We start from the raw sequence: 26230 nt of genomic DNA, 5'->3' as shown, positions 1-26230 counted from the left end.
GCCTCAGACACATACTAGCTGTGTGACCCTGGGCAAGTCACTTAAGCCTGTTTGCCTTAGTTTCCTCATCTGTAAAATGAGCTGGAGAAGGAAATGTCAAATCACACCAGTATCTCTGCCACGAAAACCTCAAATGGGGTCATAGTCAAATGCAACTTAAAAGTGACTGAACAAATTACGCTATTATTATTAATATGATAAACTTCTGTGGTTTTAAGTGCCAGAGTGTATCACTGTCATCTCCTGCTGATACAGACTCTTAAATGGTTTATAGTTAGTAAAGACAATTATGTGCCTACCAAAAACCATGAGCCCCTATAATAGGGAAGGAGCCTGTTGAAATATATAGCATGATGAAGAAAGTGTGAACATGCAGGCCAAGAGTGAGAAGAACAGTAAGAGTAGGGATAAAGTAGCTGAAAAAGGCTCATCCTCGCTTGCCCGCTTGCCCTTTCCCCCTTTCTTTCATCAAGGCACTAGCTTATACCTGTCAGGAGCACCCCAATGCCAGTTACTGATGTGAGTACTTGCCTCTGTCTATTAAAAAACAAATGACTGTTGAGAGGTTGTTGAACTTCACAGCTGGAATGATCAAAGAGCCTTCTTTCATAGAGTGTTGATATTCCTTCCTCTATTGGCTTTTTGTGTCTTTACTAAGACTTGCCCATTTAGTTCCTGGTTTGTGGAACAGTGTCCAATCTAGGGGTTCCATGAGAAATCAAGGATCTTTGATAAGGGGCCTGTATGTTTGTATTTGTAGGAAAAAAGTGCTGAGCTGGACCTGGTTGGTCATATTGCAAGGATTTTCTATTATTTTTCACCAGACTACATTCATTCAGCTTTTATCTGACAGTCTAACTTTGAAGGATGTACTTTTATCTCTGCTTCATCATCTGCTGCATCACAGGAAGGAATAAGTATTCCTGCTTTTGTTGAGAGAACTTCTGTTATTCCAGGCATCAAGTGTGTAGCCTCAGAATCATCTCAACTCCTCCTCACTCCCATGTACAGCCATTGCTAAGTTTTGTAGATTCTATCTCCACAGTGCCTCTCATACATTTCCCCTTCTCTCTGTTCCCATGGCTGCTCTCTTATTCATGTCTTCATCACATCCCTCCTGCATTGTCACCACTTATTGTTGTCTCCTAATTATTCTCCCAGTCTCATGCTTCTCCTTTCTCTAATCCCTTTACCATATAGCACCAAAGCAATCATCCTAAGTCACAGCACCGATCATGCCATTGCCTTGCTTAAAAACCTCCTGTGGTTCCCTACTGCCTTGAGAAGAAATGACCAACTCTTTGAATTGGCCTTGGTCCAACCTACCTTGCCAGACCTTGTTATTACACATTACTTCCCATTTACAATCCAGCCAAACTCCCCTAATTGTTGTTCATCTTATGTATTGCAACATTACATCTTCTTTCTCTGTGCTATTGTCTGGACAGTATCTTATACCTGGAAGATAGTCCTTCCTTATCTAGTGTTGTCTCTTGGAATCCCTAATTCTTATCAAAGCCCAACTCAAGTATTACCTATTACATGAGGTCTTTCTTGATCCAAACTAGGATCTTCCTCCCTTTTTTTTTACTGTGTGTAAAATGCGTTTGCTTATACATATTAAATATATATATATACAATGCAATATAATTTATATAAATATATTTATGTAATATAAATATATAATGTACATAAATATTTACTTAAATGTGCATATTGTATATGCATACATGCATGTATACATATGTATATGACACATATACCTACATATGCATATTTCTCCCTTACTCATCTGTGTACTCAGTGCTTCCCCTAATAGATTATAAACTCCTTGAGGGCAGGGACTGCTTCATTTTAGTCTGCTTTTCCCAGTGCCTAAGATGTTGTCTGGATATAACGGGCAGATAATAAATCCTCATTGATCAATCAATTGATTGATCACCCTTCTATTAGATAAGATTGTATGGTAACCAGGAGTGATTACTCCTGAACATTCCTAACACAGCTGTTTCCCATTAAGGAGGATGTAGAGATGAGTCTGAATCCCCTAGTGGCAGTCTCATTAGAGGAATCTGACAGGCAAGACTCACCCCATGTGTCCCAGTTTCCAACCCACAAGACTTCCTGGCTTACTGAGCATAACCAGTTATGGAAGACTCCTTGCATAATCTTGGACAGTTCCCTCTCCATGCTCTGTTTCCCATTGCTTTGGCAGTAGACTGTTGATTTTGCTTGACCCTTGTATCCTACTAACTGGTTCATGCCAGTGACTTTGCTAGTGCCCCTCTGGACATGTCTTGTCTCTAGAATTTTAGGGATTCTAATCTAACATGGGAACAAGGCTGTGTGGCATAGCAGGTAAACACTGGACTTGGAGTCAGGAAGACCTGTGTCTGAATCCTGCTTCACAAATTGTTTTTAACTTTGGACATCACTTGACATCTCTGATCCTCAGTTTCCTCAAAAATAAAACTGAGAAAGTGACACTATCGATCTCCCAGAGATATTATGAGGATTGGATGAGATATTATTTGTATATCACTTTGCAAATCTTAAAACACAAGATAAATCTTTTTTTGCTGTTATTATTTTGTTCCCATAGCTGACTACCTCACCTGGACCTGAGCCTATAATATTGCATCCTGTAGGTGCCATGTAAAACTTTTTTTAAACAAAATTTTATTGACATCTTCTATTTTTTTACACCACCAAAAATCTCCTCCACATTCCCCCTTCCCCTTCCTAGAGAGCTTTCTCTTACAAGAAAGATGCTTTTTTTAAAAAAGAGAAAGAGAAAAAATTTTTAAATGGAAAATACATTAAAAAAACTATTATTATATACAATGTCCTACACCTGCAAACCTGTCTACCTCTGTAAAGGAGTGGGGGAAGTTGTCTTCTTTTGTTTTGCAAGGTAAAACTTACTCTTTGTAATTTTGCAAAGTTCATTTTCAATTTTTTATAGTGGCTGTTTTTTCTGTTTCAATTGTTGTAGCCTTTGTGTATATTATTTTTGTAACTCTGCTTACGACACTTTGCATCAGTTCATGTAAGTCTTTCCATGCTTCCCTGTATTTATCATATATTTTTTATTTCGTATAGCACAGTAATACTCCATTACATTCATGCACTATGATTTGCCTAGTCAATGGGTATCTTCTTTATTTCTAGTTCCTTGCTTCTACAAAATGTGATGCAATAAATATCATGGTGTACATGGGGCCTTTCTTTTTGTCAATGCTCACCTTGGGATATGTACCTTTTATTGAATCCCTACCAAAGGGTTTGGGCATTCTAGCTACTTTATTTGTATAATTCAAAATTTCTTTCCAGAATGGTTATAACAATTCACAGCTCTATTAACAATGCATCAGAGTGCTTGTCTTTCTATAAGGCCTCCAACATTGTTCACGGAACATTTTTAGTAAGCCTACACAGAAGGTAAAGACAGTTCAAGTGAGTAAGGGTAAAAGTTGCTAGTTATCCTGACAACTTTGAACATTCAAGATTTGTTGAGCCCTTATTTGGGGCATCTATTTTTTTTTTCAAGTTACAATGAACTTGTCATCACTGTCTCTCCTAGTTCCCATGGTAGCCAATAGGAACACTTAAAAAATATCTTTAAGGTGTCAGTCTGTGTTCTGTATGAAGCTCTTTGTGGTCCATAGAGACCAAATGAGCAATTGTCCTCATGTTGGCATTAACTGAGCTAACTTGGCTATATTAGAAATATATATGCTATCATCCCTTAAATAAGAGATACTCATTTCCCTAATTGCCTGCTCAAATCCCTGATCATTGATCTGGAAATAATCCACAAAATTCTCATGGCAGGAGCAATCTTATCCCCCAGTTGATCCTGGTAATCCACATCTGTCTTTTTTGTGGATGATGTTAATGCTCACAGAGACATAGTGTATGTTAAGGGTTCACAAAGAGCACTCTTAGTTTTACTTCCTTCTGGGGTAGATATTAATGTACTAGTGCTTCATTTGCTAAATAAAGTGTCGATACTGAACGTAGCCCTGTTTCAAGTCCCTACAGTCATTCTGAAAGAAAACTATTTCTTTACTAGCCCAGCTCTTGGGTCAGGCCACTGGGTGCAGGTATGCTGATTTCTGCAAAATGACAACTCATATCATAGGAAAATGGTGATGTTTCTCAAACCCATCCTGCATTCCATGGCTGCCTCTCTGTAGATGCTCTCTTGTAAATAGCAGCTGCAAAGGAAGGCTGATGTTGCCAGGGTACATTGTGCTGCTAGGCACCCCTTCTCAGTAGTTCACTGTATCCAGAGCCAGATAAGCTGAATAGAAATTCACTGCCATGTTGGAAGGTCTCAGATAATAAGAACTGCTCCTCTATTTTGAAAAATGAAAAAAAAGCTAGTATTTATATAATGCCTAAAGGCTTACAAAGTGTTTTACTTATATTATCTTGTTGGCTCTTCACAATAGCCCCAAATAAGGTGCTATTATGATCTTCATTTTACACAGAAGGAAACTGAGGTTGAGAGAGGTTAAGGACTTGCCTAGGATCACAAAGCATTTTCTCAGATATACTATAGTTCTTACACTCTGCTGTGGTTGTAGAAAGGATGTAGAAATGATCTAGCACTGAGTTTTTGAGCTGCTAAAGTCTTAAGCAAGAGATAGTTCACGAATGTAACAACTAGATAAAAGAAATAAACCCAAAGCTCCCTTTTGGTCTTGATTCCTGGCTCTGGTTATGTCAGTGGTTAAGTCAAGTCATCCTCTTTGAGCCTCAGTTTCCTTAAGGCAGCCTAGAAAGCTATACTTGGAATGAAATGAGAGCTTCAAATCCTACCTTAGAGGAAAGTCAAGCTGTACATACACAAGTAAATGGACAATTTTTTCTCATTTCTATTTTTCTTATAGGAATGCTTATTTTATTTGGTGTTTATTAAGTTCAGAGTGAGAAAAATTAAAGAAAAAACCCTACCAATTTCTCCTCAAATACATACTAGCTGAGTGAACTTGGGTAAGCCATTTAGTGGTAACTAAATGACGCAGGGATGGGGATTGAGTCAAGAACACCTGAATTCAAATCCATCCTCAAACATGTATATGCAAATGATTTAGTCTCCATCTGCCTCAGTTTCCTGAACTGTAAAGTGTAGATAATAGTAGCAGCCACCTCCTACAGTTGTTGTGAGGATCAAATGAGATTATATTTATAAAGCACTTAACACAGTGCCTGGCACAGAGTAGCTGCTTAATATGTGTTTCCTTCTTTCTTTCAATTCTTCCTTCCTTGCTTGCTTCCATGACTTGTAATATTCCTTCCAATTCTAAATCTATGACTCTATGACACTCATCCAGGAAATGGAGATAATACTCATGTCTCATAGCGCTATAAATTGTGAATATATATACGTACACATGCATGCAGGTATGTATATGTATATACTTACATATATATGTATACATATATAGTCTGTAATTGTTATTATATGTGAGAGAGAGAATGATATGTTTGAATGAAAAGTAATCTGGCATCTCTCCCTTTGTTTGGTTACATTTTTCCATTCTCCATCCTCAAGCAACACTCAAAAACACTTGATTAGACACATTAAAAAAAAGTCTTCATTCCTAAGTCTACCTGGAGCACTTTCCTTTCCTTTTCTTGTCTTTTTTCTAATTGCTAGTATGAGATGATGGCTGCTTTTATCTACAGTTCTATTTGGGTAGTCAGTGGCTTAAGTTAACTAAGTCCTCAAAAATATTGGCACCTATTTTCTCTTGATCTAAAACCTTTTCCCTTATCCTCAACCAATTCTTCTAGCATATTTTTCTGCTCTTCCCCCACCTCTACTGAAAGCAACCTCCCAGCAAAAAGCCTGGCTATTTTGCCCCTTCTCCTTTCTTTTGCTCCCACACAACTTACCCAAACTTTCTACCACCCATCAAATAAACAATTTCCTTCTTCTCTTCATTTCCATTTCTTGTTTAATTTGTATTTGTAAGAGAAGAGTGTCCGTTGATAGCATGATAGAATGGTAAGAAAACTGGCATGGGGAATCAGAGGACCTGGGTTCTAATACTGCTTTTGTTTACCTGTGTGATCTTAGGTAAGTCAGTTGACCTATCTTGGACTTGTTTTCCACATCTGTGAAATATGGGGACAGAACAAGATGACCTCTTTGGCTCCTTCCAGCTCTAAATTTAGGATTTTATGATACTAGATCAATTCTCTATATGGTATACTTTACTGAAATGCCATAGGACCAAGGTTTTCCTGACTCAGCTTCCCTAACTTCTCTGACTTCCTCCCTGCAGGTAATCTGATTGGCTCCAGCTTCCGTGATGTGGCTTCCTGACCTGTCCTGTGTCGTTGGGTCTCCACAGACTTGGTGAATGCCTGAGACTGTTTGAGCGGCCATACCCTGATGATATACCGACCAGATATGTTTCTAATTGAAGAGGAAGTGGGGCCTTGTCTGGAGAAACTAAACTGCCACTGTATTCTTACTGTATACCCTTCCTGTGTTTGGACAAAAGAAACATCTTTTGTTCCGTGAATCACTAGGGCCTTATTTCATTCCAACATCAAACCTGAACTAAGATGGCACTGGGATTAAAGCTAGGCCTCCAACAAGTGGATATTAAAATATTTGTTGAATGATGACAATATTTGTTTTGTAATATTTCTTCATTATCTGATTTCAGGTGGATGACATATTCCTTAATGAACATTTTCCTTATAAAACTCCAAATCACACTCTAATTACAATCAGAACAGTTCACGAAATTGCATCAGCTGTTCAGTAAAACATTCATATTCTTTCATACATACTATATATTTGGTAATATTTTACTCTCTAATTGGGCATAATTTGGTTAATAAGAAATTTTATTAATATAATTATTGAATTATTACTGCTTCCATTTTTAGTCACAGAATTTCCTTAATTAAAACCCTGCAAGTCAAACATGGTACCTATATATGTATATGTTTATCTCAGGGTCTATCAGTCATATATAGGTCCTACCTTCAAGTTACTTAACTTCTCAGCGTCCCAGGAACATCTCTAAGAGTTATGTATTTGTTTTTATTTTTCACTGGTGCAGGGAATTCCTGATAAGGCAACTTCCTCTATGAATTCAGACCTGCAGTTTACTCTGAAACTTAGTCTTGGAAAGTTGTTTAGGTTCCTGAGAAGTTATTTGACTTGCTCAGGGTCACACAGCCAGTATATGTCAGAAACAAGACTTGACCCTTAGTCATTCTGACTATGACTGGTTCTCAATCCACTGCTCCCAGATGCCTCTCTTTTAAGACTGTAAGTTACATGATATTGTCTGAATGCAGACTGAAGCATACTATTTTTCTCTTCTTCCCTCCCTCCCTTCCTTCCTTCCTTCCTTCCTTCCTTCCTTCCTTCCTTCCTTCCTTCCTTCCTTCCTTCCTTCCTCCCTCTCTCTTTTCTTTCACTCTTATTGTACAAAGTGACTAATATGGAAATGTTGTACATGATTGCACACATATAACCTATATCAGATTTCTTATCACCTCAGGGAGGGGAGATACAAGGGTAGGGAAAGATAGAATTTGAAACCCACAAAAAAACCCCCCAATAACAAATGTTAAAAAATATTTTAAAGGTAATTGGGTAAAAATAAAATATTATTTTTTAAAAAGACTATAAATTACAGAGAAATTGAATCAGCTGAGGGAATTACACTTGGATAAAATGATCCATGTAGATAAAATCATAGCTCTAGAAGACCAGATCTAAGGAAAAAAGTTTTTATCTATACACACACATATGCTTATCTCAGTGTGAATATTATACATGTGTCATGACTGATATTCCCTTGTGACTAACAAGTTCTGTGCCTGCGTTGATCCATAAAAAGGCTATTAAAAGAAGCCTTTCTAACAAGTATATCTGGGAATATAAAGATAAACATGAAGGCCAGACCTAACACATAAAGGAAGCACCATTTTTGAAGACCTAGATCCCCACTGAAGACATCACTCATCAGTTAAACAAACAGCCGTTAAACTGAGCACAGAAATGTAATAACTGATTTCCCAGTCACTTACTGATGGGTATTGGGTGGGTCAAAAATTTCAGTCTTGTCTTTCATATTTGGGGGGGAATTCATCAGATTAATGCAAAATATTGGTTCCCTTTTTATAATTATATGAATGAGGTTATCGTCACTTACTATATTTATTTAAAGACTATTCATCAAATACATTTGCTATATGGTTCAATTGGTTACTCTTCATTCAAGGAAATCCTCCATACCTTGTTGGGTACTATATAAAGAGCCCAGAAGTTGGACATCATTCCTGTATGACTGCTACTAACTGGCATATTCTAATAAGATATGATTTAATTTTTTCAGGAAAGATGAAATGTAGTTATATTTGTATAATGTGAGGCCTCATTGTAGACTGGATTGAGCCAGCCTAGGAGCTAAGGAGACCTGGATTCAAATTCCACCTCTTACAAACACTGCCTACATGATCTTAGGCACATCACATAATATCTCAATGCACTAGGCAGCTCTCTAAGATTATAAGTTTCTGGGAAGGTAACAAGCTCTATTGGTAATGGGAGTTTCCTCACTGAAGAATTCCCTGTACCAGTTGAAATCACGAACTTAGTCTCTCTTTCTGGCCATATGGGCTCTTACTAGGGGAGGTTACTGTCTAATTGTTCAGGAGTATTTTTTAAAACTTGTATGTCTTCCCAGTTCTCAAACATAATATTCCAAACATTAGATGATTAATCAAGTTTTGTTGAATGAAAAAATAAATAAAAGAACAGCTCAAATTACTAACACTTTCACTTATAAGCCTCAGTTCCCCCAAAGTTTCCCTGGCCCATCTCTCCATTCTTCCCCACCTACCCCAGAGCTGACATTCCTTATGTCATTCCCTATCTGTGGCTCCTGTTCCAATATTTTTCTTTCTTCAATTAATTAATTAAAATATTCATTTTTAAAAATTTTGAGTTCTGAATTCTCTCCCTCTCCCTTCAGTCCCTCTTCCACCCATGGAGAAGGGAAGCAATATGCTATCAGTTATATGTGTGAAGTCATGGAAAACATTTCCCCATTAGTCATGTTGCCAAAGAAAATCAAGAAAAAGTGAAAAAAACAACATTCTTTTATTCTGTCCTTCTCTTCTTCTTCTAACTCCCTCTACAAACTCTATACCAGCTCCTTCCCTGTAGCTGTTCCTGCATTTTGCTCCACTCAGGATTGTTCTCAGTGTTGGAGGACTTGAAACAACGGGAATTCTGCAAATTACCCACCCCAAAGGTCAATAGCAAAATCACCAGGTGAGTAGCTGGAGGTTGCAAAGAAAAGATCATAGGAGAGGAAGATTCTCAAAGGTGGACTATTGACCCAAGAGAAGGGAGAATGTACTTCAAGAAGGAGCTAGAAACATGGGTGGGAAACCAGTGGCCTCGAGGCTGCATGTGGCTTTCTAGGTCCTTGGAAGTGACCTTTTGACGGAGTCTGAGTTTTATAGAACAAATCCTTTTATTAAGGGGATTTGTTCTGTGAAGTTTGGATACAGTCAAAGGGCCACTCTTGAGAACCTAGAGGGCCACATGAGGCCTCCATGCCATAGGTTCCCCACACCCGATAGGAGGAAGAGAAAGAGGAGGGAAGGACAAGGGAAAAGTAGAGACCCTACTAAGATTTTTGGAGCAAGGAGGTGATCCCTCCACCCTCCTCTTCCTCCCACCAGCTCCCCCCCCCCCCCATTTGTTTGACTTTGCCTAAAATTCCTGAGTCTGCAGAGAAATCTATTCATTCCTTCTGAAATTACTTTCCATTTATACCACATAGATCTGCTATGTTTAGCTCATGTTCATTCTTCCATTAGAACTGGGAACTCCTTGAAAGGAGGAGTAATGTTTTGGCATCTCTTTGTATCGCCAGCACTTAGCACACTGTCTCACAGTGCCTGGCACATGGTAAGCATTTAAGAAATATTTGTTAGCTGTTTAATTAGAAATAAAAGACTGAAATTGCAAATACCCTGGGAAGAATAGCTCATCAGTGTGAACGGGTTTCAGTAAAAGTGTAAAATACTTGTTCTCACCAGTGCCTTTTCTCCTTTGATGAGATTGGGGCTAAAAAGCTTGAAAGCATTGCAGGAAGGGGATGCATGAACTGAGAGAGCCAATAGGTGAGGAGGAGACTTGGCCAAGTTTGCCAGTTTCCTTTCTGCCTATCCTATTTATCTTCATCTGTCCCCAGATAAACTGATCAACAGGTTGACCTTATTGGGAACCGTCGGGTAAAGCATTTTTATTACTGATCTGTTTGCTCTTAGTTTAGTAAAGAAACTCAAAGTTCTTCTCTAATTAATATTTATTGTTAGTTGAGAATTCTCAGCAGACTGAAATCTCTACCCAACTAGGTTACATTTCAAGCTAGAGGGGATAAGTCAAGCATAAACCATGACAGACGAAGTACTCATCAGTTCTCATTCATAGCAAATATCTTGACATTTCTAGGGGAAAACATATTTTTTTTTTCTTACTGCTTTGATGTAATCATGGTTTGCTTAAAAAAAAAAAATTCAATTCAAGCTGATGCTATGGGAAATGGTCCAGGCTTTGGGTTTTCTTTAATGATCTCTAACTAAAAGTGCAGAAACTAATTTTCTCCAAGTACTATAGGGTGAGCACTGGCATATTACAAGAGCTGTAGCTAAGCATTTTTGTATATGCAACGAGCACCACCAACCAGGTCTAGGGTAAGAGGCAGGAAAATTGGTGGAGGGTAGAGTAAAGGGAGAGATTGTAAGATATAAAACCACTCCTAAAGAGGCCTCTATCAGGAAAAGGAGAGCTAGTTAGGTGGGATAGGGGAAGACCCCAGTCAATAACAGTAAAAGATGGCAAGTGCTGTTAATGCCATCTAGATTTGAAGCTCTCTAAATTCTATGTCCTGAGACAAAACAATTTATCAACCAACTCTAGTTATGGCTCTATGCATTAGCCTCCTCAACCTGAGGAATCTTGATCCTCTTTCAGTAGATCATGGACTGGACAATTCCCCGGGAGGACATAGCCCCTCTTTTCTAGTCTTCTTAGCTTTGACAACCTAAGATGCTTTGGGATATTCTGAAGATAAGATCTTCAGATTGCATCTAGATGAGTTGAGAATATAAAATCAGATATCTGTATCTTTATGATATTTAACCTTCAGCTTACTTAGAAATATAATGCTAGGTGGTTCAATGGACAGAGCACAGGGTTCCTAGTCAGGAAGACTTGAGTTCAATTAACTTGTTGTGTGCCTATGGGAAAGTCACTTTACCTCTGTCTGTTTCAATTTCCTCATCAGTAAAATGGGATAACAGAACCTGACTCCCAGCCTCATTGTGAAGGTCAAATGAGATCATATTTGTAAAGCATGGTGCCTGGTATATAGTAGGTACTTAATATACGTTTGCTTCCTTCCTTTAACGAGTAAGGTCATAGTTCCAATGATGTACTGGGAATAAAATTGGAGGAAAGAACTCTTCCACCATCTATATCACTGACAGAGTCATTTCACCTACTTTAAACCAGAATCTCTCTGAACTTGTTTTAAGTGAGTGACACATACCCTCGCCATCAGACTAAGTAAGAGCTGATTTTCAGATCATGCTTGAAGGTTTGTAAAACTTGTAAAGTTTGGAAAGCACTTGACGTCATAGACTCACAGAATCAGAGAAATGGAGAAATGGAGCCCTAGGGGCCATCTGATTCAATCCGTACACACCTACCTTACATGCATCATCTCACTGGCTCTGTACAACCACTCTCACTCATTTAGTCAATAAATATTTATTAAGCAGCTACTATGAGCACTGGTGATACAAATAAAATAAAATAAAAGATGGTCACCGTCCTCAAGGAAAGATAACACACAAAAAGAAGTTGAAAAGAGAAAGAGGAGGTTCCCAGTATGGGGACAGGATGGAGAAGTCCTAAGGTCTGCAGCCTCGCTCTGTGCAGTCGGTGCTCATTTTACAAAACAAGGAAACTGAGGTTCAGAGAGGATAAGTGACATGCCAAAGATCACATATCTATCAAATGTTAGAAACAAGATTTGAAACCAGGACTACAAATCTAGCACTCTATCCATCATATGGTCTTTTCTTTGTTCCAGGGGAACACAAAAATGCAGGGGGGGGGGGGGGGGAGGAATCAGGCAAAGTAGATTAGTTAATTAATTAATTAAACAATAATAATAACAAGCGTCTGTTATGTGCTGGGCTCTGTGATGGGCCCTGTCGGTATTAAGGCAAACAAACAAAACAAAACCAAACCCTCCTGCAACTGCCCTCAAGGAGTTTTTATTCCACAAAAGAAGAAACCAAATTTAAACTTTTAAATAAACATATTAGAGTTGGAAAAAAAAGTCTTTTCCCTCTTTTAATTCTAAATTCTCAATATGAAGAAGAAAGGAAATTACTTAAAAACATTTCTAGAAATCTAGAAAGCTAAGAAATGTTTAAGAAATGTCAGTGGTAGACCTGAAACTCATGGATATACCATGTAGATGACAACATAAAATAAGTCTTTGAAAATGCTGTCACATTATGCCTTTACTCTTCAGGAAAAAGGAAAGAAATTTATCTTAAAAGCCATGCACAGAAATTACATATCGTCTTCAGATGCCCTGTGAGATGAAGTTTGATAACTGCTGCTTTCACTCCCTCTGTTAATAACTGAAAGGTTTGAATGTTAAGACTTACTGGTCCTTCCTTCCTTTGTAACCAGGCTTGGATATCTGTGGGATTCAGAGTGGTGACTAGCCATAAGAGCACCTGAAGTAATTTTTGGTGGGTGGGGAGGGTGTGGTGAAGGGCACAGTTTGGTCATAGGCTGGAGAGAGTTCAGCTGCTATCCCCAACAGAGTCAAAGGGGACTGAGGAAATATAGAATTACCATTGCAGTGGGGGAAAAGTGGCCTCTCTTCTCATACTGGTGCCTGGAGGGAAGTCCTACAGGCTCTGGCTAGTTATTACTGTGATATAATTTTGGTTATATAGGCAGGTGTGGTGAAACATAAGTTGAATAGCCTTGGGCAGGGATGAGTAACCTGCAGCCCTGAGGCCGCATGTGGCCCTCTAGGTCCTCAAGTGTGGCCCTTTGAATTCAGAACAAATCAGGTTTGTTCTGTGAAGTTTGGATTCAGTCAAAGGGCCACACTTGAGGACTTAGAGGGCCACACATTGCCTTAAGGCAGCAGGTTTCTCACCCTTGACTTGGGCAAGTCACTCCTTTAGGCTTCACTTTCCTCGAAACTGAGTGTTTTTTTTGCAGTTGTAGATAATTGTAGATGATTATAGATTTAGGACTAGAAAGCAGATTGACTATAGATTTAGGACTAGAAAGGATCTCACTGACTACAACTCCTTCTTTTTACACATAAAGAAATTGAGGCCCAGGGAGTTAAAGTGACTTGCCTTGACTTACTAAAGCTAGCAAGCCTTTGAGGTAAACTTTGAGCTCGGGTCTTCCTGACTCTCCACCCAGCCCTCTATTTCTTGCATCACTAAATTACCTTGAAATCTGAATCATTAGATGCAGCTCTAAATTCTATGACTGTACTGTAATGAGGGTTCCTATCCCATAGGAAAATCTAAGGGGCATCCTACCATGAATTCTGGTTCCTCTAAGTAAGTGATTGAAAAGCACACTTGACACTTGTATGCCCTCTTCAGGGATCAAGTTATAATTAAACACAAGAAAACTCTTTGACAGCTGTAACCAGCAGGTTTGGACCTTGGTATTTGCTCTTGCAAAAGCCGACAGCCATCTCTGATGATGAGGTGCCACATGCACAACTAGTTAGGATAATTATGAAATGTTTGTTCTGTCTGCCATTTATTTTGTTTGGCAAAAAAAAAGAGAGCTTGCCAGGAAAACAGCCTGGTTTCAGCTACAGAGTCAAGCATTTGCTTACAAAACACACAGACACCTACTTTTTTTCCTAGTGAGAATGCCAGTTCCAAAGGTTAGCTTGATATTGTGCCAACAAATAAGGAACCATAAATAAATGGTTGACAAAGGGTAAACAAGAATGGGTTAGGATTTCAGGGAGGCATCTGGTGGGATGCCAGCACAGAGCTCAGATTTAACAGCTTCATTAAAGGGAATGTGTTAAAATGCTCATTAACTAAATTTACAAATGATATCCAATTGGGAGGTGTTGCAAACAGCAGGGAAGAGAGAAGGATAAAAAGATACCCTCCAGGGACTAGAGACTAAAAATAAAAGCAGGAAATAAAATGAGATTCAACTCAGAAAACAGAGGCTAATTGACCTAAGGAAAACAAATCTTAAATGTGGAGGTTCAGGGAGAGCATTAGTTTAGAATTACTGCTGACTGAAGCTAGTTATAATTCAGTAGTAGTCTCTAATGAATGCCATTAGATGGCATTGTGGAAAAGGGGAAGGACTGGCGCTGGTGAGTGGTAGTGGTGGGAGGATGGGGGGGGGGTGTTGCTAATCTCTTGCCTATAGCCCCATGGAAAGTGCTGGGAATCATCATAAAACAAACAGATTGGGATTACAGGACAAAAGTATCCATGATAAGTGTAAAACAAATTATTTCAAGTACTAGTTGGTATTTTTAATAATTATTTATTTAGGGTTGTTCACCCTAGAGAATCTAGTTTAGTCTGGTAAAAAAAAAAAAAAAAAGATAATTTAAGAAATAGCCCGCAGCAGTTAGGTGACGCAGTGGATACAGGGCAGTACCTGGAGTCAGGAAGACATCTTCCTGAGTGCAAATTTGGCCCACACACTTGCCATGAGAGCCTGGGCAAGTCACTTAACCTTGTTCATCTCAGTTTCCTTATCTGTAAAATAAGCTGGAGAAGGAAATGGCACACTGCTCCAGTGTCTCTGCCAAGAAAACACTAAATGGGGTCACAAAGAGTTGGACAAGACTGAAAAATGACTCAACGACAAGAAACGCTCTTATGTTTCCTATATAAAGTGACCTAACTCTTAAGATATTCCCATTTGGGATAGTCCATAAACATTCTGGATAACTAATAGGGAGGGAAAATCTGACTTTTGTTCCCCTACCCAGAGAGCCATCCCCTGTACTGAAGAAAAAAAGAAAGGGAAAAAAAAGTTCAGCAAATTCAGTTGACCTCATAATTGAATCTGATAGTGTATATAGTGTTTTCACACCTATATTGAGAGTGGGACTCTGAAAAGGCAGAATTTTTGAGGGCTTGGGATCTTCCTTGGAGAGAGTGGAAGATTTAGAGCCACCATAAAAGATGGTAGCAATGGTCGTGGTGGAGAACAGGGAGACCCTTTGTAGCCCCTGGGGCCTGTATTTAAATAACCACTTTGAACCATTTTTCCCTGTTAGTGATGATAGTCTGTGCTGGGCTATCCTTTTGAGGAAAAGAGTATTTAGCCTTGTTATTTATCACAACTGGGATCCCCACCTCTGCAAACAAAGAAGAGCAGGCCACTCTCCTACCTGATGTTGTCTTCCTCCTTGCCAGTTCCTAGCACATTGGAAATCAAAATTCCTCTCTGTCAGCAACTCAGCATATGGAATAAGGCCATGGGACGTGGTATAGCATAGTGCTTGGCACACAGTAGGCACTTAATAAATGTTGATTGATTAGGACAAGCTTTTGAACATTTATTCACTTCTGTTCCCATTACCACCACCACCATATACCCTCCTTGGGGGTTGAGGGTGGAAGTAGGAGAATAATGGGGAATGAGACTGAGATTTTGTACTTGCAAATTAGAATGAAATCTCTCTGTCATGGATTATTATGGTGCTATAATAAATGACAAATATGATGAATACAGAAAAGTATGAGAAAACTTAAATGAAATGATGCAGAGTGGAGTAAGTAGGACCAAGAAAATATTGTATACAAGGGTAACAATGATGGAAATGGAAGAATAACCATAAAAACAACAAAAAATAGCAAACAAATGAAAAAAGCTCAAAAATGGTTTTAGAAAGAACAAATGTGGCCCAACAGAGGAGGTATGAGAAGATACTTCCTCTCCTTTACAAGTGGAGAGAGGCAGGGTCTTTGGGTGTGGAATATTGCATATGCTGTCTAGTTTTTTCAGTGAATTGATTGATCTTACTGGTTTTCTGTTCCTCTTTTTCTTAAGAAACATTCTTTGCTATATTGGATGACTTTCTAAGAAGGAATGGGATAAAGGGAAAATCTAGGTGGTGTAAAAACAAAATATGTCAATAAAATTCACTATTTAAAAAAGGAAATCTGACTTTTAGGAGAGGTATAGAGGAAAGACTAAGTAAGATTGAATTCAGAGGACCTGGATTTGATTCCAATTCTGCTACTTACCACCTTTGTGATCTAGGATGTCTCACTTGACCTCTCTGAGTCTCAGTCCCCTTTGTGTAAAAGAAAGTTGGACTAATTGACTTTTAAGTCCCATCCAATTCTAAACCTATGACCGTTCTCTGCACCAAGGCAGACTGTAGCAATAAGAGCAAAGAAAGTCACTGGTTTCAACCTTGAAGTCTAGATCTGCTACTGTCAGGTCAGGATTTTGTGGTAGTTTCAAGGTGGTGTACCAAAATCAAGCATTGAGTAGGCAATGTAGAGGAAAGCCCAGTGGACAGGAGAAAGCTAGGGTCTATTCCTGTATCTATCATTAAACAACAATGTGAACTTGGGCAAGTCGCTTAATCTCTCTGTGCCTCTATTTCCCCTTCTATAAAATGAGCCGGTTGGGTTAGTAATGGAAATGCTGTGTAATTAAGGTAAATCTGAGATATCTGCTCATTCATACAAGTAATCAAAATGTCAAGGGTTCTGCCTACTTGGCAGATCATATCATCTTAATTACATAATATGTGTACATGGCTTATTATAAGTTTTTCCCCTTCATGTACTCTACAATTCAGTCAAACTGACTGACTTGCTTATCCTCCCTTATTTCATTTCCTCTCTTGACTCTATCTTTTCATAGGCTTTCCCTTATGCCTGGAATGCACCGTCTCCTCCCCTCTACCTCTCAGAATGTCTTGCTTCCTTAAAAGCTTAGCTTGGTCACCACCAAAGTTCCTTTCCGATTCATCAGCTTCTAGTGCCATTCCCATACCTTGCCTTTGATTTATTTTAGGTATTTCTACACCAAACTTTATGTGTATTTATGTATATGTTTGTGTTAACCTGTCTTTTATTGGTTTCAAAAAAGAGTGAGGTTCACCTAATGCCTGTACCCTGTTCCTTTTTCCACGCTTGCATACTTTTCTCAAAATCCCAATTGTAATAAATAGTAAGAATAAATACTCTTTTCCTCTAAAGGGGTCTTCCTGTTCTCCACCACTACCATTGCCACCATCTTTTAGGGTGGCTTTAAATCTTCCACTCTCTCCCAGGAAGATCCCAGACACCCCTGGATTGCCACATTTTGTCTGATCCTTCCTTCCTTCCTTTCTTCCTCCCTTCCTTCTTTCCTTTCCTCCCTCCCTTCCTCCCCCCCCCCCACATTTTTGATTGAGAAGGGACAATTCTTGATCCTCTTCATTTCTAACCTGATTATGCAACCTTATTATATGTTTACTACTCCCTAGTAACATCTTTTATGGACATATGCACACATTCACACACATACCGTTCACAGTGTCCCTGTCTGCATTCCATTTGGCACGTGCCCCCTGGAATGAAGGCATGTGGCAAGAATCCAGGGGGGCCACAGGACCAGCTGCTCCTGCTACCCCAGATGCTTCCAGGGCAGCCTGCCACAGTTGATAATGGAGGGAAGGGGGAGAGAGGAGAGTAAGTCACTAAATACTTCATGGAACTCTCTTAGATCTTTTCTTTTTAAAGGTCCAAACCATCTTAGTCTGTTGTGACTGTGAGAGAATAGGAAAGATATAAATCTTGATTATGGCATTTGTAGGGTGGAATATAGATAACATTTCCCTCCAAGGTTAGTTGTAAGTAAAACTGGAAGTCCTGTGTTTTGAGCATATCTTCTTATATTTCAGTCCACTTTCTTGAGATATTCATTGTCCTTTTATTGCCCTCCTGTGGCTCATGGTATCCATTTAAGGCACTGTCTTATTTGTGAGGCTTCCATACTCTGGGCTCTTCTTTGTTTCTATCCACAATTCCCCTTCCTCTATCCTTGTCAACTAACTACATGTTCTGGGTTCAATTCCCTCAGGACCCTACTTTTTGCTAAGTGACAGACAATTTGATGAATGGATCTATGTAAAGGTTTCTATGATGTTTAACAGATTAATAAGTCCCTCTTAGATAACACAACATAACCTTTTTTTTTGGTGAGGCAATCAGGATTAAGTGATTTGCCCAAGATCACACAGAAAGTGTCAAGTGTCTGAGGCTGGATTTGAATTCCTGTCCTCCTGACTCTGTGGCCAGGTGGTCTGTCCATTGTGCCACCTAACTACCCCAACATAAACATTTCTAAAAGCCACTGCCTCAAGGGTGAGTGATATCTCTAATGGTTAGAATATCATCCAACTTGGGTTCATAGAGAAAATTTTTTAGTATAGTCAAAGTTTTATGGCAACCCTAAAATCAATCCAAAATTAACACAATGACCAAACCATCTACCCTTCCCTCACATGTAAGATTTCTGTTCAAGACTGTGCTTCTGGGAAACTACAACATAATTCTCCTGATCTAAAGCTTTCTATAATTTCAAAGGACCATCTTTCCAGTAGAGGCAATATTTGTCAATGTTGCTGCATGGGAGTGAGTGCCACTTCACAAGAAATAAAAGATCATCACGCAAAGAGCAATGGAGTATCACAGAGATAGCTAGGTGGTACAGTGGATAGAGTGCTGGGCTTGGGGGTCAGGAAGCAATGAGTTCAAATCCTGTTTCATATACTTTCTTTGGGACCTTGGACAAGCCACTTGATCACTTCTGTTTCTTCACCTGTATAATGATGGTATTGGTTTTGATGGCCTCTCGGGTTCCTGCCAGCTCCAAATTTCTGATCCTATGATTGTGACAGGTTGCCACATTTAACAAATGAAGAACTCTGAAGAAAAACATGAGTCAAGAAGGTTTTCACAGAATCAGATGACCAAAAGAGAAGATGGGCCGGTCAGGTTGAAAAAAATAAGGGATGATAGGTGGATGACTAGAGTGCTTAATTAGTACTCTCAAGATGTCAGGCCATTAGCAAGCTTAGTAGACCTCCAATGGTCAACATCTGGGAGAATCTGCATAAGTCACATGGCATGGATAGCTTGTACTGACGTCATTGGAGTCAACACCCAAATCAATAAGATCATAGACATATTTGAGAATTTGAATATTGAATAGAAGAGATAAAGGAAATGATGGAGGAACAAAAGACCCAAATGGATGGGTGCAGGGTCCTTGGTCTGATGCATTCTCCCAATGAACATCAGAGCATGAGTAAATACTCTGTGGGTGTTTCAAGTCCCCTTGCTTCAAGGTGAAGAAAGGGTTTTCAGTTGGTTTTTGAACCAGAGCTGGGTATAGAGGTAAAAGGGGCCAATGGTTTTTAACCTCATTTTTTTTCCTGCCTGAATGTCAAGGCAAAGACTGTTGTGAGGAGAGAGGTAGGAGCAGTGGTGGCATCTATTTGGCAGCCTCCTGCTGCCAGTTTGACATCTCCCCTCCCAGGTCAACATGATATCCATGAGCATATGGCTACCCTGCTGTTGTTCTGTACCTATTGAGTCTAATCTTTCTTTCTTTATGTGATGATGGAGAATTAGAGATAGAATGGACAAGGCTGTGACCTACCGAGCTCTGAAAATTTGGGAGAATATCAGAAATTATCCAGTTTGAGCTCAATTAGCCACGAAGCTAAAAGTAAATTGGTTGACCCATTCCAGGAGTGGATCAACTAGTTTCTATAACTAAGGGAGCAACTTAGTCCAATGGCTCTGCTGAGTTCAAAAGTGAGATTAGAGAGGTGAATGCTTTGGAGCATTAAGCAGTAGCTTAAAGTTTGAGTTCAGTCTTCTCAGGGACAGAGGTGTTATGGAAGAGAGTGTGCTCCTGGTTCAAATGTGTGTGTGTGTGTGTGTGTGTGTGTGTGTGTGTGATACTTCTATTCATGTTATATCTTAGTAAATATTGCTTCAAAAAAGCTAATTGATTAAATTGCCCTGGCATACTTGTCTCTGGATCAGTCAGTGGTGCAAAGGAGATACTAACTAGAATTGGTAATTGGTGATGCAGAAAATACATCAGAATGGGGGCTTGAACTGACAGCATTAAAAAGACAACACAAAGCCTCAAAGGGTTCACCACAGATCTATGTAAGTTGAAGAATCAAATCTTTGGGAACCAGACTTTCCCCTGAGAGTGGAAGTGAGGATAAGGACCCTCTAGAGTTTCTTAGCTGGTTTTGCTCTGTGATCCAACTTGCCAGTGATAGTGGGAGTTGAGATAAGGGTCTGTAGGGCTTATCAAGGCTGTTATTTTTTAGTTGTTTCAGGTGTGTCTGACTCTTTATGACCCCATTTGGGGTTTTCTTGGCATAGGTTCTGGAGTGGCTTGCCATTTCCTTTCCCAGTTCAACCTTTCCCAGGCAAACATGGTTAAATGACTTGCCCAGGGTCACACAACTAGTGAGTGTCTGAGGCGGTATTTGAATTCAGGTCTTCCTAATTCCAGCCTTGGTGCTCTATCCATTGTGCCACATTGGTGCCTCTTATAAAGGATACATGTTGATTTATTTTTTTCTGAGATATTAAATTTATCAGTAATGGTAGCCTTTGAAACAACACAACTCACAATTACATAGCCTTTGGAGGTTATAAAGCATTTCTTTTTTACAGTGAGCCTGTGACATAGAGTGCACAAATCTGGTTATTTTCATTTACAGAGGAGCAACCTGAGGCTCAGTGATGTATCTGTGATCAGACATCTAGCAGTATCACCCAGTAAGTCAAGTCTGAACTCAAACGTAGATTTTTGGCTTCTAAGTCTTTCCATTGGCTTTGAAGAAAGATGACTTGTCAGTATTAGTTCAGGGAGGTACAATTGGGAGATTTACTTCATTAATTAGCTCAGTAAACATAACTAAACTGCATTTGTCATTTTGTAAGGCATTAAATCTGTTTTAAACACTTCATAATCATGTAGAGCATGCTAAAAGTCTTGGTGCAGATTTAAGTTTTCATAGTTATTAAATAAAAAATAAAATCATGAAAGCTTAAATCCGTGCCAAGACTTTTGGAACACCCTGTGTAACATTTTAAGATTATAAAGTGCTTTTTTATATAAGAACCCTGTGAAATAGATTATGTAAATATTATTCTCATTTTCCAAATGAAGTAACTGAGGCTTGAAGAGGTTCCACAGTTAATGAGTGTGAGAGCTGGGATCTGACTGCCAAGCTCAAGTATAATGCCCTTCCCACAATGCCATACTGCCTACTTAAAATTCAACCAAGCTTCTTTTTTTTTCCTAGGAGGAAATGAAATGAAGTTTTTTAGCACTACAGGTATTATTTCAGAGAACTGAAAACTTGGAATTAGGAGTGGACAAAATAGAAAACTATTAATGTCTAGAATTGTAAAAGAAAACTTATGGAGGACCTGAGAGGGGGAAAAGTTGTCAAAATATTCTCTTAAAAGAAGAGTAAAAGGATGGACTAGAAAATTATATTCCAATTGATTGTCATACCTGGAAAATACTGGCGCATCATCAAAATAAATATTTCTAAGTATTTAGAATACTAGGTATGTGTGTATACACACATACACATTTATGTATACATGTATATACCTACACACATATGCAATATGTATATTCATATATAGTATATAATGCATAATATAATTATATGTGTGTATGTATGTGTACATATACACTCACACACATGTATGTATATACATATATATGCATTTAAAATATGTGTTTCTGGGAGAAAACTCAACGTGACACATCCAAATGAGATAATATATCAAGTACTTTTCAAATTCTAAAGTGCTAGCTATTATTATTATTATCATTAACACTTTTATTATTATTTTTAAGGAACCCAAGGAAATGGTGCTTATATTACTCTTTTATCGTTTGACTATATGACTGGCTCATTTTGAAAGAATTAATGATTAAAGTCAGCCTTAGAAGGCAGGCGTACCAAGAAGATTGGAGGATCATAGATTTACAGCTGCAAGATAACAGAGAACAATTCAATCAGAGCTGGTTCTCAACATGATTGTATCACACACACACACACACACACTCAATCTATCTATCTGTCTATCTATCTATCTATCTGTCTGCACATGTATATGTTTTAAATGGATTAGAGAAAGTGTTCATTAAGTTTTCGAGATAACTAAGAGGGTTAGGTATCTCGATGAAAATTTAAAGTGCATTTATCAAATGGGAGAAGCTGGCAAAGGTCAGTGAGAATAAGGGCAAGGTAAAGACAATGGTGGCTAGAGAGATAAAGAAGTAAATAGTTCCTCCTGTTCTCACTTCCTCACTTATGTATACATTACATTTGCTTTGCAATACATCCCCTATTTTCTTTTCCCTCTTTCTATGCTTCCAAAGCTTGAAATACTTAATATGTTGGAAAATATGGGCTTTTTTGTTAGGATTGAGGCATTCTAATCTATTTTTACCAAATGTTCTTCACAGAATTTAATAAAAGAGAGAACTATTAACATTTCAATGTCATTGTGAAGAAACTGAGGCAGGTAAGTTAAGACTCAGAGACTTGCCCATAGTCACAGTTAATATCTGAGGTAGAATTCGAACCTAGGTCTCCAGAGCATACTCTTTAAAAGTATTCATGTGTATACTGCTTAAGTAACCCAAATATTTCAGGAATGGAAAGGGTGTTCCCCTCCAGTAGAGAGCTATTTATTTTGCAGCTAATAAAAAAATTCAACAAATAACAAACTCAAATCTACTAAACACTGAGTTAACACTTAGTATGTATGTATGAGATACTGTTCTAGGCACTGAGGGAGATACAAAGGTAGAGAAAAAAATCAGGACCTGGAGGAATTTATAATCTAGCTGGGAAGAGAAAATACATAAGCAAATAAGTATGCGACAAAACAGAATGAGCAGTAAAATTTTTAAGAGGCACAAGGTGACTTTTTAAAATGAAAAGATCATTTTTGATGACAAAGGGAGGATCAGGGGAGGAGGGGTTGGTATATTATAGCCATAGGAATGTCCAGATGTGTTTACATACATTTCCCAGTCTGGATATCAGTCAACACTAATACTAATGTCTTCAGAGTTCAAGACTCAAACACTCATTCCACCTAGGACAGCATATACTTCTGTCCTTAAGAGGAGTTGGGCAGTTTATGTCTCCAAATTCTCTCTCCTGTCTAATTTGATCAATAAATCTCATTTCATCCTCTAGCTGGGAAAACAGAAATGTGCTACTTTTCCTTCCAAAAGAAACCTCTGTCTTGTTGGGATTAAGAGGGCAGAGTCCCATGACACAGCGTGGAGTCAGTTCTTGGCATCTGAAGAACCTTCCCCCTTTCAAGAACCGTGGGCAACCAGTCAAGACAGAACCGCATTTTGGCACTTGGACTGAAAATGTCACCAGCCAAAAGTGCTGCTCTGAATGCATTTTTTTTCTTCTGAAACCAAGGGGAGCACGTGTACTCAGAACAGCCTTTGTGCTATTGGAATTTTTTTTTTAAATTAATAAACGAATCCATACAAAATGAAAAGGCACTGAGAAAGACCAAGTAGCCAAGTCTTCTATATGAGCTTTTCGGGGATTTTTCAAGACTCTTGGGTTGACCAGTTATCACCAAAAGTTTACATTTCAAAATAGTGTTTTGGCTGTCATGAATGCCATAGCAAGAGACTGGTAAACTTTAGACAGTATTGCTAAGGATGGCTTGATTCTAAATGAGCCAATCTACCTGTGTGTTTAATGCCTAGTCCTGGAAGTCACTCTAATGAATATAGTAGCATTTTAAGATGTACAAAGCACATCTACTTCTCTGTTGATTTAACCAATTTCTAGAGCTTGGTGCTATTCCTGCTTTATAGATGAGGAAATTGCAGTCCTGTGAGACTAAATAACCTGCTCAGAATCACAAAGCTAAGTGTCTGCAGCAGGATTTGAACTCCAGTCTTCTAGATCATGCTGCCTCTCAGGTATCCTGGAGAAAGGAGGGTACCAAAGTTACTGGTACTTTCTCAGTTGATCTAGAGTTCATATTGATTAATATCTTTTATGGGGCTCCAGATAGCCTTTAAGAGTCCTTCTTTAACTTAATTTTGTGTAAAAACTATTTTTCTTTTTCTGTTTTTAAAACAGATCACTGCAATTGCCTTATTTGAAAACACATTTCAAACACAATGGAGATGCAAACAGAAGTGTCTAGAAATCATTTAAGAAAACCATTATTGGTGGTTAATCAAAGCACATAAATCATTTAATGCTATTCCTCTTCTGGTTCAAAATTCTAACTACCTTATACTATAAAACTAACTATGCTAGTCTAGATACACATAGAGTTGCTAGCAAATTGTTTAGAAGTCATGTAGCAGAGAAGCTTTGATTTTAACAATGAAATGCTTTTCTTGGCTTATCTGAACATTTTAGTTGCTCAGAGAAAGCATTATCTAAATAATTAAAATAGGAATTTTCCTAGGTGAAAAAAATATTTGAAACCTACCATGATAATGTAGCAACAAATACCGTTGACTGACTGTGACTTAAGTCAGTCTGTCTCTCAGGATTTTGATCTATCAATCGTTCCTAAGAGACTTTTAGATATTCGCATAGTTTCATACCTGTGTCCCAGGGTGGCCCTACTTCTGGACATTCCTGTTAAAATGCCAAAAGGCCAGACACCAAAGCAGTGTTAAGAATGAAAATGTATAACCTACATACCGGGCAATCTTGCTCCTCCATGAAATGAATTGCTTGTGTTTCTATCAGACCATACGTAGAAATGTACTTTAACTTCCCATCTGACTCAGTTCTAATGAATCTACGATACTGATGTAATGCTTTTTAATGTGGGTCTGTTTTCAATTCACGGCAGATGTGGGACACTATTATAGCCCTGGGGATTATCAACTTTAAAAACAAATCGCTTTTGGGATGATAAGTCGAGATGTAGTAACTGCTTCCTGAGGCCTATCTGGGGTTCATTCCAAATGCTTAATGTACAAAATAATCCCTTGACAGAAAAAGGCATTTTTTCCCCCTTAGGTTCTCAGGCTTTAAATCAGTGCTGGGAGATACATCCCAGAGAGTTTAAAAATAAAACTGAATCTTGTTAAAAATGTTAAAAAGTGATTAAAAAGTTCCTTCATCTGAACCGGCCCCAGTGGTATGCTTGATTAATTGAGTATAGTTAGCCTCCAAATTAAAATAATGTTGTTCTGGTTCATTGTTTTCTTGGCTCAAAGAAGGCTAAAGGCAGACTATTCCAAGACTTCCTCATAGTAATGTTCAGAAACTAATTTAACACGATAGGCCTAATGTTCCTACATTAGTGTTTGTAAATGCATGACTGTCCAGTTCTCTTTCTCTATTGGGATCAATGGTGCAACTTCGGTATATGTAGCAAGATTTTTATTTTGATCTCACTGACTTGGACATTCTTTCTAACAAGGTTGATTGTAATTCACCCGTCCTACGTGTCTCTTGTCTAACATCCTCCTATAAATCTAATACTGGAGGTCCACACAACAGGCTATCTTTTGGGACTAAACAAAGCCATGAAAGCTTTCAGGGTCCCTGTCTGTCAGCAATCTCTTACCCTCACCACATGTTTGGTGCAAACTTTTCTTCTGATGATAATATTTGCATCACTTTCTGAGTCGTTCCTCATTTAATTATTGCTGCCTGTTCATGCCCAGCTAGTACTTCTTCACTTCCTTTTGAGTGATCCTTAGTTTCAATTCTTCATAGATTAGGTTAAAAAGAATTTTACTCTTAAAAAAAAATCTAACTATGGCTGAAAATATTAAATGGAATTGAATAATGCTTAAAACAGGTTTTGAACTACATAATCCACAGGAGCTGGACCCTCCAATCATTTTTCTGCAAGGAGAAGGCACAGTTTCTATAGCATATGCTCTGCAGCTACTCTCCTAACCCCAATTTGGACTTGTAGGTTAGCTCTTCAGTAGCTACTCAGAGGGTAGCTACTACAACTTCCTTTAGAATTCTAGGGGAGATATGAAGAATTAAAGGTAGTTTTTTTTAGACCTTCTTTCTTTCTTTTTTTCAGTTCA

General features: G+C 38.5%; 1 protein-coding gene across 1 annotated transcript in view; it reads right to left on the bottom strand.

Moving 5' to 3' along the window:
• SASH1 (SAM and SH3 domain containing 1) overlaps window positions 1-24935 on the bottom strand; it is a 287008-nt gene extending 262073 nt beyond the window's left edge. The window contains exon 1 of the mRNA XM_072643668.1: window positions 24876-24935. Coding sequence (XP_072499769.1) covers window positions 24876-24896 — 21 coding nt within the window. The 5' untranslated portion in view covers window positions 24897-24935. The remainder of the gene's footprint in view (window positions 1-24875) is intronic.
• Window positions 24936-26230: the final 1295 nt, after the last annotated feature.

Source organism: Notamacropus eugenii, chromosome 2 (assembly GCF_028372415.1).
Source record: "Notamacropus eugenii isolate mMacEug1 chromosome 2, mMacEug1.pri_v2, whole genome shotgun sequence".
NCBI classification, from domain to species: Eukaryota; Metazoa; Chordata; class Mammalia; order Diprotodontia; family Macropodidae; genus Notamacropus; species Notamacropus eugenii.
The sequence above is the reverse complement of the archived record's forward strand: the minus strand, read 5'-3'. Positions and strand labels throughout refer to the sequence as shown.